Genomic DNA, 11,349 nt, shown 5'->3' on the forward strand with positions numbered 1-11,349 from the left:
CATAATTCAAAAGATGTGTTAATAGCACTTACATTTTAACCAATCTATTTATGATTGATCAGTCCAATATTTTACTCCAGAGAATTTACAAACTAAACCTTCATTACTGTCCCCACTTCTTACCTGGGGTTGATTTTCAAAAAATAAAGCTCTCTTTTATCGTGTATTAAGCTCCTTGCCAAATTTGGGAGATCTGTGGGGAGAAGGGGATTTAGTAACAGTGGGAGTAGGAGTGAAGGCTTGGAGTGAGGCATTTAGAGATCCTGTCTAATATATATCTGTGGCCCCTCAGCACACAGTAGATCCAGGCACCAGGGAAGAGAGTACTCAAGATGATGTGTGCCTGAATTAATTAATTAATTAATGATGAAACAAATTGAGTAAGAGAACCATCTGGAAGGACTTGTTCACTCTAGCATTCAATCTAGTATGCTTCTGGAATGTGTACTATCATAAAGTTTTCAGGGTTTGAGAAATGGCAGAATATCTCTGATTCATTACATATATTTTAAAAATCTGTAAAATATTGAGCCCTTTATGATACAGAATTATTTAGAAAAATTAAGTCACCTTATAAGTCAGAGGACAAAGAGGACATTGAAGAGTCTTTTTCTTACTCACCAAATGCCTGAGGGAAGAAGGCACACAGGTTGGGCTAAGTCCATACCAAACATTCTTGGCAATGGTGTCAAGGTTGAGGAAAAGTACTTTTGAGAATTTTGTACAAATTTACCCACTGGTATATGCAGAATCCATGAAAGCAATTAATTAAGCACTAAAATCTTGAGTAATTGCTATTTGACATTTGTAGGGCCAGGCATCTATCTGTTCCAGGCAGGGTCCTAGGAATGTTATTACCTTGTTTGGAACCATTCCTGCTAGACTCACACTCATTACAAGATGCTTGTAAAATAGTAAGGGAAATAAAAAAAAATCAAGCTGGAGGAGTTAAAAATAAAAATCTTAAAGTAAAATAGGCTTGAAAGTGCTTGAGCTTATAAAGAAAATCAAAATATAACCAGTAGGAATGCCAATAAGTTAATTAAACTTGAAGTGCTTATGCTTGCATTTGACAGTAAAGATTAAAACACAAGGTGTGCTATTATACTTTTAAATGAAACCATTTGGATCACACCTGAAAGACTTGAGTTTAAAAATCAATATAAATAAAGAAAAAAATCTAGAAGCATGAAAATATTGAAGTAAATAGTAATTATTGAGCTAAAGAGTTTGTGGATTTGAGTTCTTCCAGGAGGCCTCTTTAAAAATTATGAAAATGAATGAGAAGTAAAGTTTATTTCATTAAGCAACTTTTAAAACTTCTATTTTATATATATATACATATATATATACATACATACATATATATGTATATATATATATATATATATATATATATATATATATATATATATATAAAATCACTCAAAGATCTCAAAGATGAGGTGGTTTCCAGGAGCTATCTCCATGTCCAACTAATTCAGTACTCTAGCTCCTATGGTATGAAATGTAAAATTTCTTTATTAGCATATGTATAGATCACATTGACCCATCATTTTCAATTGTGAGTTAATGGATTTAAATGGCAGTTTTGACTTTTAAGCAAACAGTGAACATACAAGTCAGTCAGTGTCCTTTACTTTTATATATGGACACAATTATCTTCTGTTATTTAAAAAGTCCATTTGCACCATTAATTATTAATCCAAATGATTTGGATTTAAGTAATTTCTAATTGAAAGCCTGTAACATGATTTGTTAATAGTAGTAATGTACTATTAGTCATTTTAAAGCTTTAAAAGTAAGTTATCAGGATCCACTTCAATCTCCACATGATAATAAAGGATTATTATGTGCAGTAACCTATTTATGAAAAGGAAACAGTGTGCTTCTTTCAGACGCCATCACTTGCTTTAATAAGGAATTGAAAAGCTGGACTACTTTATATGCAGATCACCATCCCAGTTGCATAAGGATTTACAATAGACAAAACAAAACTATTTTTTGTTGTAAAGAAAGGCTGTTTGTTTAAATCATACAATAATGTTTGCATCTAAAAATTACTTACAGTCTAATAAGACTTCATAAATGTTATATAGAGTTGGTTAGTTAAAATAATTGACTGCTAAAACCAAAATAAAAGGTTTGCTCAAGCTAACAAGAAAAATTTCAAGTAAAGCATGCCCAAAAAAGGCAGAAGGAAAAAAGACGCATACAGCTGTGGATTAGGTAACTATTAATGGATTTGGAGATGCAAATAGTACATGATTTGATAGCACCTCATTAATGCTTCAATTAAAGTCAAGAGGAAAATCTAGCTTTGTCAGAAAATGTGAAAATTGAAAAGAATTTTGTGTCTAATTTTTGATCCTCAAAGAAATAAAATGTAACATATGCAATTTTCTCTCTGCTGTCTTGAATTTGCAGAGAAGTTATGTGGGAAGTTTTCATCTTACCTTTGAAGTCTTCCTTCAAGGTATTTAATGGCTCTTGTGTCTTGGTTAAATGAGGTGTGTGGCGGCCTCTACTGGTATGTGTTTATAGAAAATGTTGCAATAGGCAGAAAAAATATTAATTTCAATTAAAAAGTTAGAAATACAGATTTTCCTTTAAATATATAAAAATAGCTAATTTGATGCAGAAAAATATACTACAATTGTGTAATGTACTCTTAATTAGGAAAATAATCTAAAACATTGACCATGTTAGTGTAAAATAATGATTTACAGAAGGGCATTAATTGTTCAATTCACTCTGATATTGGGTTAAATATATTTTATTAATGAATTGCTAATCCTGACAGAGGTGGCTTATTACCTCTAGTCCACTGTTAAATCCCCTTTCTTGACTTAAATAAAATCACTTATAACAAACCCAGAAGAAAGGACATATTTTACATTTAAGTCTATAATGTCCTAAGCTAGAATCATCTGATGACAGGCTGGTTTCTATACCTCAAGCAAACTGTACGCTGGCTTAATATAGCTGACACATAGATCTATTTTACATTGATTTCGATTTTTAAAATACAACACATTAAAATACTTTTAATTTTCAAAGCTAAAAGCAATATTTAAGTAATATACTTAAGTGCAAAGGCACTTTAACACAAAGTAGCGATGCCCAGGCCTATACTTGGTAACTGAAGATGACAATAACATAGATTATTATTTACAAAAGAAGTTGTAGTCCCAAAAGATCTTTGGAGATCTTCTACAAAATATTCTCATTTGAAAACTTTACTTACTATTCCTTCATTCACTACCATTTCTTTCTACTCCCACACTGGGAAAAAGAAAAGAAAGAAAACAGAAACAAAACCTAAATAATATACATGAAAAAATGCAATGTAGAAACATTCATGTTTACTGATGGTTCCTAAGATGGTGTGGGTGGAGGTGGGAGATCAAGAGAAAAATAATTTAAAGGAATATCATTGCTTCACCCCTTTTCCCAACTGCTTTCAGGCTCCCATTAGCACTGGGGAAGGGAGGACACAACAAAAGCAAATGCAGTGCTTCCAACAGTTTGGAGAGCATCCTTTGATGCTATAGGGTAGTAAATGATTTCCCTTCACAGCTGACTGATTGCAGTTTGCTTTTCCAGAACTTCGAGGTAGTCTGGTTCTGATTGTGGCTTAGCTTGCAGTAAAGGGTGGTCTGGCTTTGACTGCCCCACAAAGCATTTTCTGGGAGTCCCATATAAAACGGTTTTATTGATTCTCTCTTGGTTTTGGCGTTGAGATTCATATGAAGGGGCAAACTGCTTTTTAGGTAAGGTACAAAAGTTATAGTGGACTAGGCCTGCACTGGGGAGTTCCTTAACTCGCTCAGCAATATTCTGATACAGCAGCTCAGGCTCTCTTGGTGTGGCCTGCTTTTCTAGCAACTCAGTGGCACTTATTGTGTAAGCAAGTGTTGCTGGCTCTTCTTTTTTCTCCTCCAGGTTGCTATAGCTGAAGTCCTGCAGGTTTCTGTAATAGGCTACTGGGTCTCCTTCTTTTTGCATGTAGATGGGGTTTTGGCACATCTGACCCACAGGTGGGGGAATGTAATTATAGACATGACCATCAGCTTTATCATTTGTTTCGGTATTGTAAGACCCATATTGTAACTGGAAAGAACTTACATCTAAATTGTTGGCACTCCTGGGAACAGTTGGCACTCCCTTTCGACGTTTCAGAACAAAGACGAATAACCCCGCCCCAAAACACACAGACAGGATAAAAACAACAAGCAATCCTAAAATTAAGACAGAAAGTGGAACTTCAGTGTGTAGTTCAGGGTAAGAACTAGGAGACACACTAAGTGACCTAGGTGTGTCTGTGTTGTGATTCATTGATAAAATAGTCCCATCAGACAAGTTAGGATTATCTGGACAAATAGCCTCCCTTCCCAAGAATTTCAGTATCTCCCCTGCATGCTTAGCGGGAGATTCACAAGTCACCTCATTGATGATGACAGGAGAATTGGCATGTTCAGTCCAGTCCTTTAGCCCCATGATGTCACAGGTACAGTCCCATGGGTTCTCTTGAAGATCTATCTGAACAAAAGCAGGAAGCTGATCCAGAACCCCTTTCACAGGCAGGTGTGAAAAATGATTGTTTCTCAGATTCAGCCTGGTGAGGGCTGTGCCTCCAAATATATTATCAGGTAAGGACCGCAGCAGGTTGTTATTCAGAAACAGGAGCTGGAGGTTAATTAAAGCATCAAAGGTCAGTGGCTTAATCTCTTTAATGACATTATACTCTAAATAGAGATACTGCAAGCTCTGCAGTCCATCAAACATAGAAGGATACAGCACTTCAAGGTAATTGCCATTTAGATAAAGTCTGCGTAAACTGGTCAGGTTTGTAAAGGCACCTTCCTGAATGACTGCAATTCTGTTGTTTCCTAAATGCAATAAATCCAGTGAACTGTATTCTAAGAGGTCATTCTTATATACTGTTTGGAGATAGTTGCCTGTTAGGTAGAGTTTCTTTGGACTAGTAGGTTTGGGCTGCAGGTCAGAGATGTTAGTGAACTTCCTTTCTTGGCAGTTAACATTTAAACCATTATCTGAGGTCTGAGAGGTACACACACAGCTGCTGGGACAGGTGAGGGCCACAGGGGACTTGGTCTGATACACCATGATCGGGCCAAAGCTCTGCCGGTCTTTTGACACAGTCACTCGTGGAGTTGGACGATTTCTCATTTTGGGTGGCCGGCTTGCTTTTGGGGCCTTAGTTGGATTAAGAGCAGGATTCACTGTTGGGGACAACCTTTGGACATGAGTATCTGAATGACTGCTCCTCTGACTAGAATCTCCACTTGCACTTTTTCTGGGACAGAGGTCTTGTCTGGTCAGTTGGGTCACATCTTTCCCATGTAACCTGAAAGGAGTTTCACAGACAATCTCCCCAACAAAAACAGTAATGGTGTCCAGCCATGCCTTAAGAGGAAGTAGGTCACAGGTGCAATTCCATGGGTTTTCTTCCAGCTGAATTTCCATGATTCCTCCAATATGTTCAAGGACACCAGCAAAAGGCATTACTTTCAACCTGTTTCCCCTTAGGTCTAAGTGAGTTAGCAGGACAAACCGAAACACATTACTAGGCAGAGACAGCAAAAGATTGTCGTTCAAGATGAGCACTTTGAGCTTATTCAGTTTGCTAAATGCCCCTGCCTCAATGGTGCTGATGTAATTGTAATCAGCTTGGAGGTACTCCAGGCTCTCTAGGCCTAGAAAAGTGTCCTCTCTCAATATCTCCAGTTTGTTGTTATTGAGGTGAAGTCTCTTCAGTGTCTTCAGACCGCTAAATGCCCCAGGTCGGATCTCCTGCAACCCATTGTTACCTAGATGAAGAGTCACTGCATTTGAGTAATTGACAAATTCGTTTGGATACAGTCTGGTCAAGAGGTTTCCGTTGAGAAACAGCTGATAGATGCGATACTGGGGGGGTTGGAGCAAGCTGACAGTTGTAAATCCTTTGTTTTCACAGTTAATATTCAGTACATTTTCCTTCTCTTCGCACAGGCAACGGATCTTGCAAATGTCTTTGGCAGTTTTGCGGCTCTCTGTCTGTAAGATCCCGGCCACGGTTAACACACTGAGGAACCAAATGCTGCTCAGCATCTTTAGACACCTTCGATGTCAGCTCAGGTACCTACAGGCAAACCTTGAGTGAGGGACAGGGGAAGAAAGCAGGATGCAGGGAAGAAAGAAACAAGGAAGCTCCATTAAAATGGCAAAGCTAAGAGGCAGGTGGGAGGGGGGAGAGTGAGGGGGTGGGTAGCAAGGAAGAATGAAATCATTGCGTATTTCAAGGCAGTTTCTACTCTTTTTCTCTACCCACTCCCCCAAGCCCACCCACACAACACGTCCTGGAACACACATGCTTGCACCTGATTTCCCGGTGGGTCACAGCCAGCCACAGAGTCATTAGTAATCCGGTTGTCCTACTAAATCCGGCCCATCTCCTCTTCCCCTGGGGTATTTTGAAGAAATCTCAGTCAGATTGCCCGTCTTGGGCTTGCAGCAGAAATAGCTTTACTTTTATTTTTTAAACTGCATTAAAAGATGGGGGTGGGAAAATTAAGAGTCAGGGGACTGGCGGAGGGAATTGAATGGGAGGGCAAAGATAGCTCTGGGTTGGGGGTACTCACACGTCAGAAGATAGGACTCCCCTCCTCTTCAGTCCATCAGTAGTTTAGCATCTTCGGGAAGAGAGGGAGAGCAAAGTAAAAGGAGATGCCGCTTGCAGGGGGCTGCTCTCCTTTTTGTTGCTTGATTTAATTTGATGGGGGGCGGGTACGCAGAAACCCGCTGACAGGCAGAGAGGAAGAGGAGGATTGGAGCAAAAAGGAGCTGCGCTGCAGGGAACCCGGGATGTGATTGCATAGGAAGGTTTTGTGGACTGGGTAGCTTCCGCGGTTGCCTCAGCGGAGCCTGGGCGCGCGCTTTCAGTCCAGTGGCGGCAGCAGCAGCAGTGCGTCTAGCAGTTTGAATTTAAGAGGTTTTGCAGGCTCCCCAGGACAGGACTAGGGGTGACGTCACGGGAGAGAGGAATGTGGGCAGAATATCCAGGGCGCTTGGTGGGGGAGGGTGGGGCAGACGCTTCCCTTCCCAGTGAGTGGCTTTGCACAGCTCAATTCCCAGCTGCGTCAGTAGTTTCAGAATTAGTCTATCTCCAGACAGGCTGGGGGCAAGAGAAGCTCCTTCTGAACAGGAGTTCATTTCTGAAGCAGGCGGCCCAGCTCTGGTTAGTGGTGGCCTTACTGAAACTCCCCTAATCCAAACCAGTCAGAGTGATCTCTTTCACTTGCCCTTCCTCGCCTACATATTGCATAAGGACAGTGACCTGACCATTAAGACTGGTCTCATGCCAATTATTGCCAAGGTGGGATCCAGACCTGCCAAGGGACTTAAATGTGTGTATGTATGTGGTACCTCTTGCTACAGGACTGATGCCAGCTAGACAAACTGCTAGCTGAGATGCTTTTGGTGCAAAGTGGAGTGTTCCTGCTCTAGTGTGTCTGTGTAGGAGGAGTGAGAAGAGTTCTCCTAGGGGATCAATACTTTACATACAGAGCTCTGTTTCGGTGCTTAGGGAATTACATTCTTGGTGGTGACCAGCTAAACAGCTATTTGCCTGGACTCTGGAAAGCCAGCTAGCTCAACTAGTTAACTGGTAGACTGAGCCAAACAAAAATAAAATGCTTCTCCCCCTGAGGTTTATACTTAGCCAGATAATGAAGCTTAAACGTGTGCTTTTTGCCTGAAGGAAAGTGAAGTGGAGTGGGTGTCAGAAAAGTATTGCCAGGCTGAGACTCAGCTAGGAGTGGGAGCCAAGGCAAGAGTTGTTGAGCCCTCTAGGCTCCTGAGACAGGGAACCCCTACCCCACCCTCCCACAAAAACAAAACAAAACAAACAAACACCAAAACCAAAACCAAAACCAAAAAAGCAGGGAAGAATGCAGGGCCAGAGAACTGACTCCTGATGAAGAAAGGGGTAAAAGAAATCATGAGCTGGGACCCAGAATAACAGTGATGAAAGGGACTGATTAAATGTTTCTATTCCACAAAACAATTCACCTTTCTTTCTCTGCCTCCTCAGATCTGCTGCAGAGTTCACCCAGAGTCTCATTACCTAGCCAGAATGTAAGATAGGCAGTGCCACAGGCAAAATAAATGATCTAAGGATGGAAACCCACCCGTTTTACTCCTTTTGTCTCCCTATTAAGTGAAAGTCTTAAGAGTGTAGCTTAGACAAGTTCCTCCCTCAGAATGATTGGGATAGTTCATAAACTTCAGCAATAAGGCCACCTGTGGCACTGTGATCTCCTGCCCCATTTTGTGTGGCTTTCTGTCTTCCCTCTTCCTCCTTTCAGGACAAGCCTTTGACCATGCTTCAAGATCCCTCTTCATGCTCTTTGGCTTTTAGCAAGATTTATTCACTCTGGGACCTTAATTTTCCTTCCCTGGGTCATAGGGCAACCATGGGACTAGCATAGCAGTCCTGGGAGTGGGGAATGTAGTTGTGGATAGCCTCCCATTCTATTGCAGGTGGATCATTACATTCAGGCAGAGTGATTCCTTATGAGCAAAATTAGGCTCCTTTCATAAGAAAGGGAAACTTTTCTATGTATTTCTAAATATTGTTCCTAGGGAGAGATGACTTATTCACTCAGCCTTTCATTTAACATTTACTAATTTGGTTCATATTTCACTGACATAAAAGCTGTACAAAACCTAACAAACCAGGATTATTTTACAGATCAGGACCTTCCTTGACCAGGTGACCTGCTGACTTGGTTAACTTCAAGAAACTACAATTAGAAACAGAACTGAGGGATTCCGAGTAACAGTGTATTCTTCGGAGCCCAATACTGCTTAATATGAATTAGAGAATTGCATACCTAAACTTAGTGGGGCATTTTACAGGAATGTGCTCAATTTTACTGCTATAATAAATATCACTAGTTTTAGTTTTCAAATACAGTAAAATCTTCAAGACATAGATAATGCTCTATAGATTCTTTGAAGACCAGGATTGTTTTGCTACAAGTGAAAGAGAAAGAGAGGAGATGGGGAGAGGGGAAGAGAGGAGAGAAGAGGAGAGTGGAAGAAAGAGGAGAGGAGAGGGATTTGGGGGTCTTGAAATTCTTACCAGTCACACAATAAAAGAAATCTGGTGGTAATCTAGCTGTGGTTAGCCATACCAAGGACCCTGAGGTGCCTGGTTTTCATTCCATGGTTCCCTTTCTGCAAGAGTCAATTTACTCTGCCACTGTATTTTCTGCCTGTATCTGAGCCACTTTCAGAAACATGATTGTTTCTGGAAGTAAATGAGCCTCAAACCCAATGGACACTTTTAAGTAAGTTTCATTTGGTCCAGTGTATCTCTAAAAACCACTGAAAATGATGGGCTTTTAAGGAGCTGGAAAGGTTGGGGTGAACTGGGAAATCCAAGAGCAGGAGGGGCAGATGCATACTCCACTGCCTCATCCTCCTTTGTCACTAACCAGCTAGAGCTGGACTCAGGTCACCCAAGCTTTTTCCACAGATCATGGAGGGGCCAGGCTGCAACACAGAACCCACCTTCATCCCTGCAATCCTTATGGCCAGAACCAGCTTAGAAGTCCAGCAGGCCAAGCAGCCTTTTTCTCCAGCCTCCTGTCTGACCCATGCTATTCTCTCTTCTGGAGACACCCAGGCTCTAAGGGAGTTCCCCTTTGCAAGGAAAGGGACTACACACCAGCCCCTAGAGTAGCCCTATCTTTCATACATTCTAGGGGCTAACATCTTGATGTCAGAGAGAGGGTGACCTCGCGCCCCTCCCCCCACCCCGAAGGCCACTTACTCTGCCCTTGCCGTGGGGCTTGGGCACTGCAAATGAATGGAGCATGTTACTAGCAGAAAATCTTGCATGGGTCATCCCTTGCAGCTGCGCTGGTCACCTGCCTATGAGACTCCCGGATCCCTACCACACCCGCAAAAGGTCAGGGGCAAAAAAACAAGAGGGTACCTAGGGAAGAGGATGATTCACAAAGGCTGACCACGGTGGGTAGAGCCTAGCCACTCCATGGTCCTTCCCACTTTTGGGCCAAAGTAATCCTGTTCATGGGTCGCCTTGCCACAGCATTCCCGAGTATTCTGAACTTACCGTGAGCAGAGTGCGCTGCCTCAATCTTCCCCGGAGGCTCCGGCAGCATAGGCGACTCTGAGAGGCTCAGGAGCCAGCACTCCCTGGGTAGCAGTCGGGCTGGCTGTGCAGTGGCACAGCAGCGAGGAGAGCAGGCAGTGGCCCTCCACCCCCACCCCAGGACAAGCAGATCCTTGCTGGAGCTGATTTCCACACAGCAGCGCGTCTGGCAGGAAGGAGGAGGGAAGGAGAGAGTAGAGAAGAGGGAGGGAGAAAAGGATGGCTGCCCCTCTCCTGCACTTATCAATCACCCTGCAGATCAAATGTCCCTGCTGTGCACTCAGGAGGGGGAATGTACCAGCCCACAAAGGAGCCTGCTCCAATTCTCTGACAAGCTCTGCAGAGCACCGCTCTTGCCTGTTGGCCCCTCTTTACTGGAACTCTGCCCAGCTCTTGCAGCTTCTACCTTGTGCTGCAAGTGAAATAAGAATGACACTTGCTTGATACCATAAATCTGAGGAGACCCTAAGACTTGTCGGTGGAAGTTACGGACAAGTAAAAAAGCAGTGAGTAATCTGAGTTGGACACTTAGCTGCTGCCTCCCTTAACTAGCAAGCACCCAGTCACTGGAGTTCGCTTGCATATATTTAAGGATCTCCTCTCAGGCTGGAAAGCAACGTATTTTAATATTATATAGTGCTCAGGAAAACTCCTGCAAATGTTTGAACAAAAGCAAGACTTAGCACTGTTCCAGACCAACCTTAACAGTGATTATTTTTATGCTTCAGGAGTTTGTCACAGCCCTCTTTCTTGCCCTCTCCTTTGCTTTTCCCCCCTCTCATTTCTTCCTTCTCTTTATTAGTAGTCTGGACTGATTCTATTAAAGGAAGACACTCGTTCAAAGAGTAAGTATAGTTCAAGAAGGTGGTGAGGATTTTACGAGGAGCACCATAGTAGACTCACCTTCCTTGCAGCTGCTTCTCAATTCCCCCAGAGCCTTCTGGATAAAGTTGCAATTGCTTCCTCTAATCAAAGAGTATGGAGTTAATTTTCTGGTGCCAAAACAGTGGCCACCTCATCCTAGAAGAGACGGCCCTAAATGAAGTCCCCATAGCTTCCTGATTTTTTCACATACTCTCTCAGAGTCTGTCAGAATATCCAGACGGTTGGTAGGGAACAGCAGAAAAATAAGTCAAAATTAGAAAATTATGCCAGGAGAGAAGTGC

At 42.0% G+C, this 11,349-nt stretch overlaps 1 protein-coding gene across 8 annotated transcripts; it reads right to left on the reverse strand.

Moving 5' to 3' along the window:
* Positions 1–1,396: 1,396 nt before the first annotated feature.
* Positions 1,397–10,549, reverse strand: Slitrk2 (SLIT and NTRK like family member 2). 8 transcript variants are annotated; one of them, XM_042269157.2, is made up of 4 exons: positions 10,145–10,549; positions 6,645–6,695; positions 6,384–6,466; positions 1,397–6,145 (listed from the first exon to the last, which is right to left on the reverse strand). In XM_042269157.2, exon 4 carries the CDS (start codon positions 6,112–6,114, stop codon positions 3,574–3,576), a length of 2,541 nt encoding a protein of 846 aa, XP_042125091.1. In that variant the 5' UTR covers positions 6,115–6,145; positions 6,384–6,466; positions 6,645–6,695; positions 10,145–10,549; the 3' UTR covers positions 1,397–3,573. The 8 variants fall into 8 exon arrangements, with proteins under 8 accessions (XP_042125091.1, XP_042125088.1, XP_042125089.1 ...); XM_042269154.2 differs by having other exon boundaries at positions 1,397–6,157; XM_042269155.2 differs by having other exon boundaries at positions 1,397–6,157; positions 6,374–6,466.
* Between the last annotated feature and the right edge of the window lie 800 nt (positions 10,550–11,349).

Source organism: Peromyscus maniculatus, chromosome X, assembly GCF_049852395.1.
Source record: "Peromyscus maniculatus bairdii isolate BWxNUB_F1_BW_parent chromosome X, HU_Pman_BW_mat_3.1, whole genome shotgun sequence".
In the NCBI taxonomy this organism is placed as follows: domain Eukaryota; kingdom Metazoa; phylum Chordata; class Mammalia; order Rodentia; family Cricetidae; genus Peromyscus; species Peromyscus maniculatus.

Coding starts and splice junctions, on each gene's coding strand:
- Slitrk2 (XM_042269158.2), bottom strand. CDS start 6,114: ATGCTGAGCAGCATTTGGTTCCTCAGTGTGTTAACCGTGGCCGGGATC.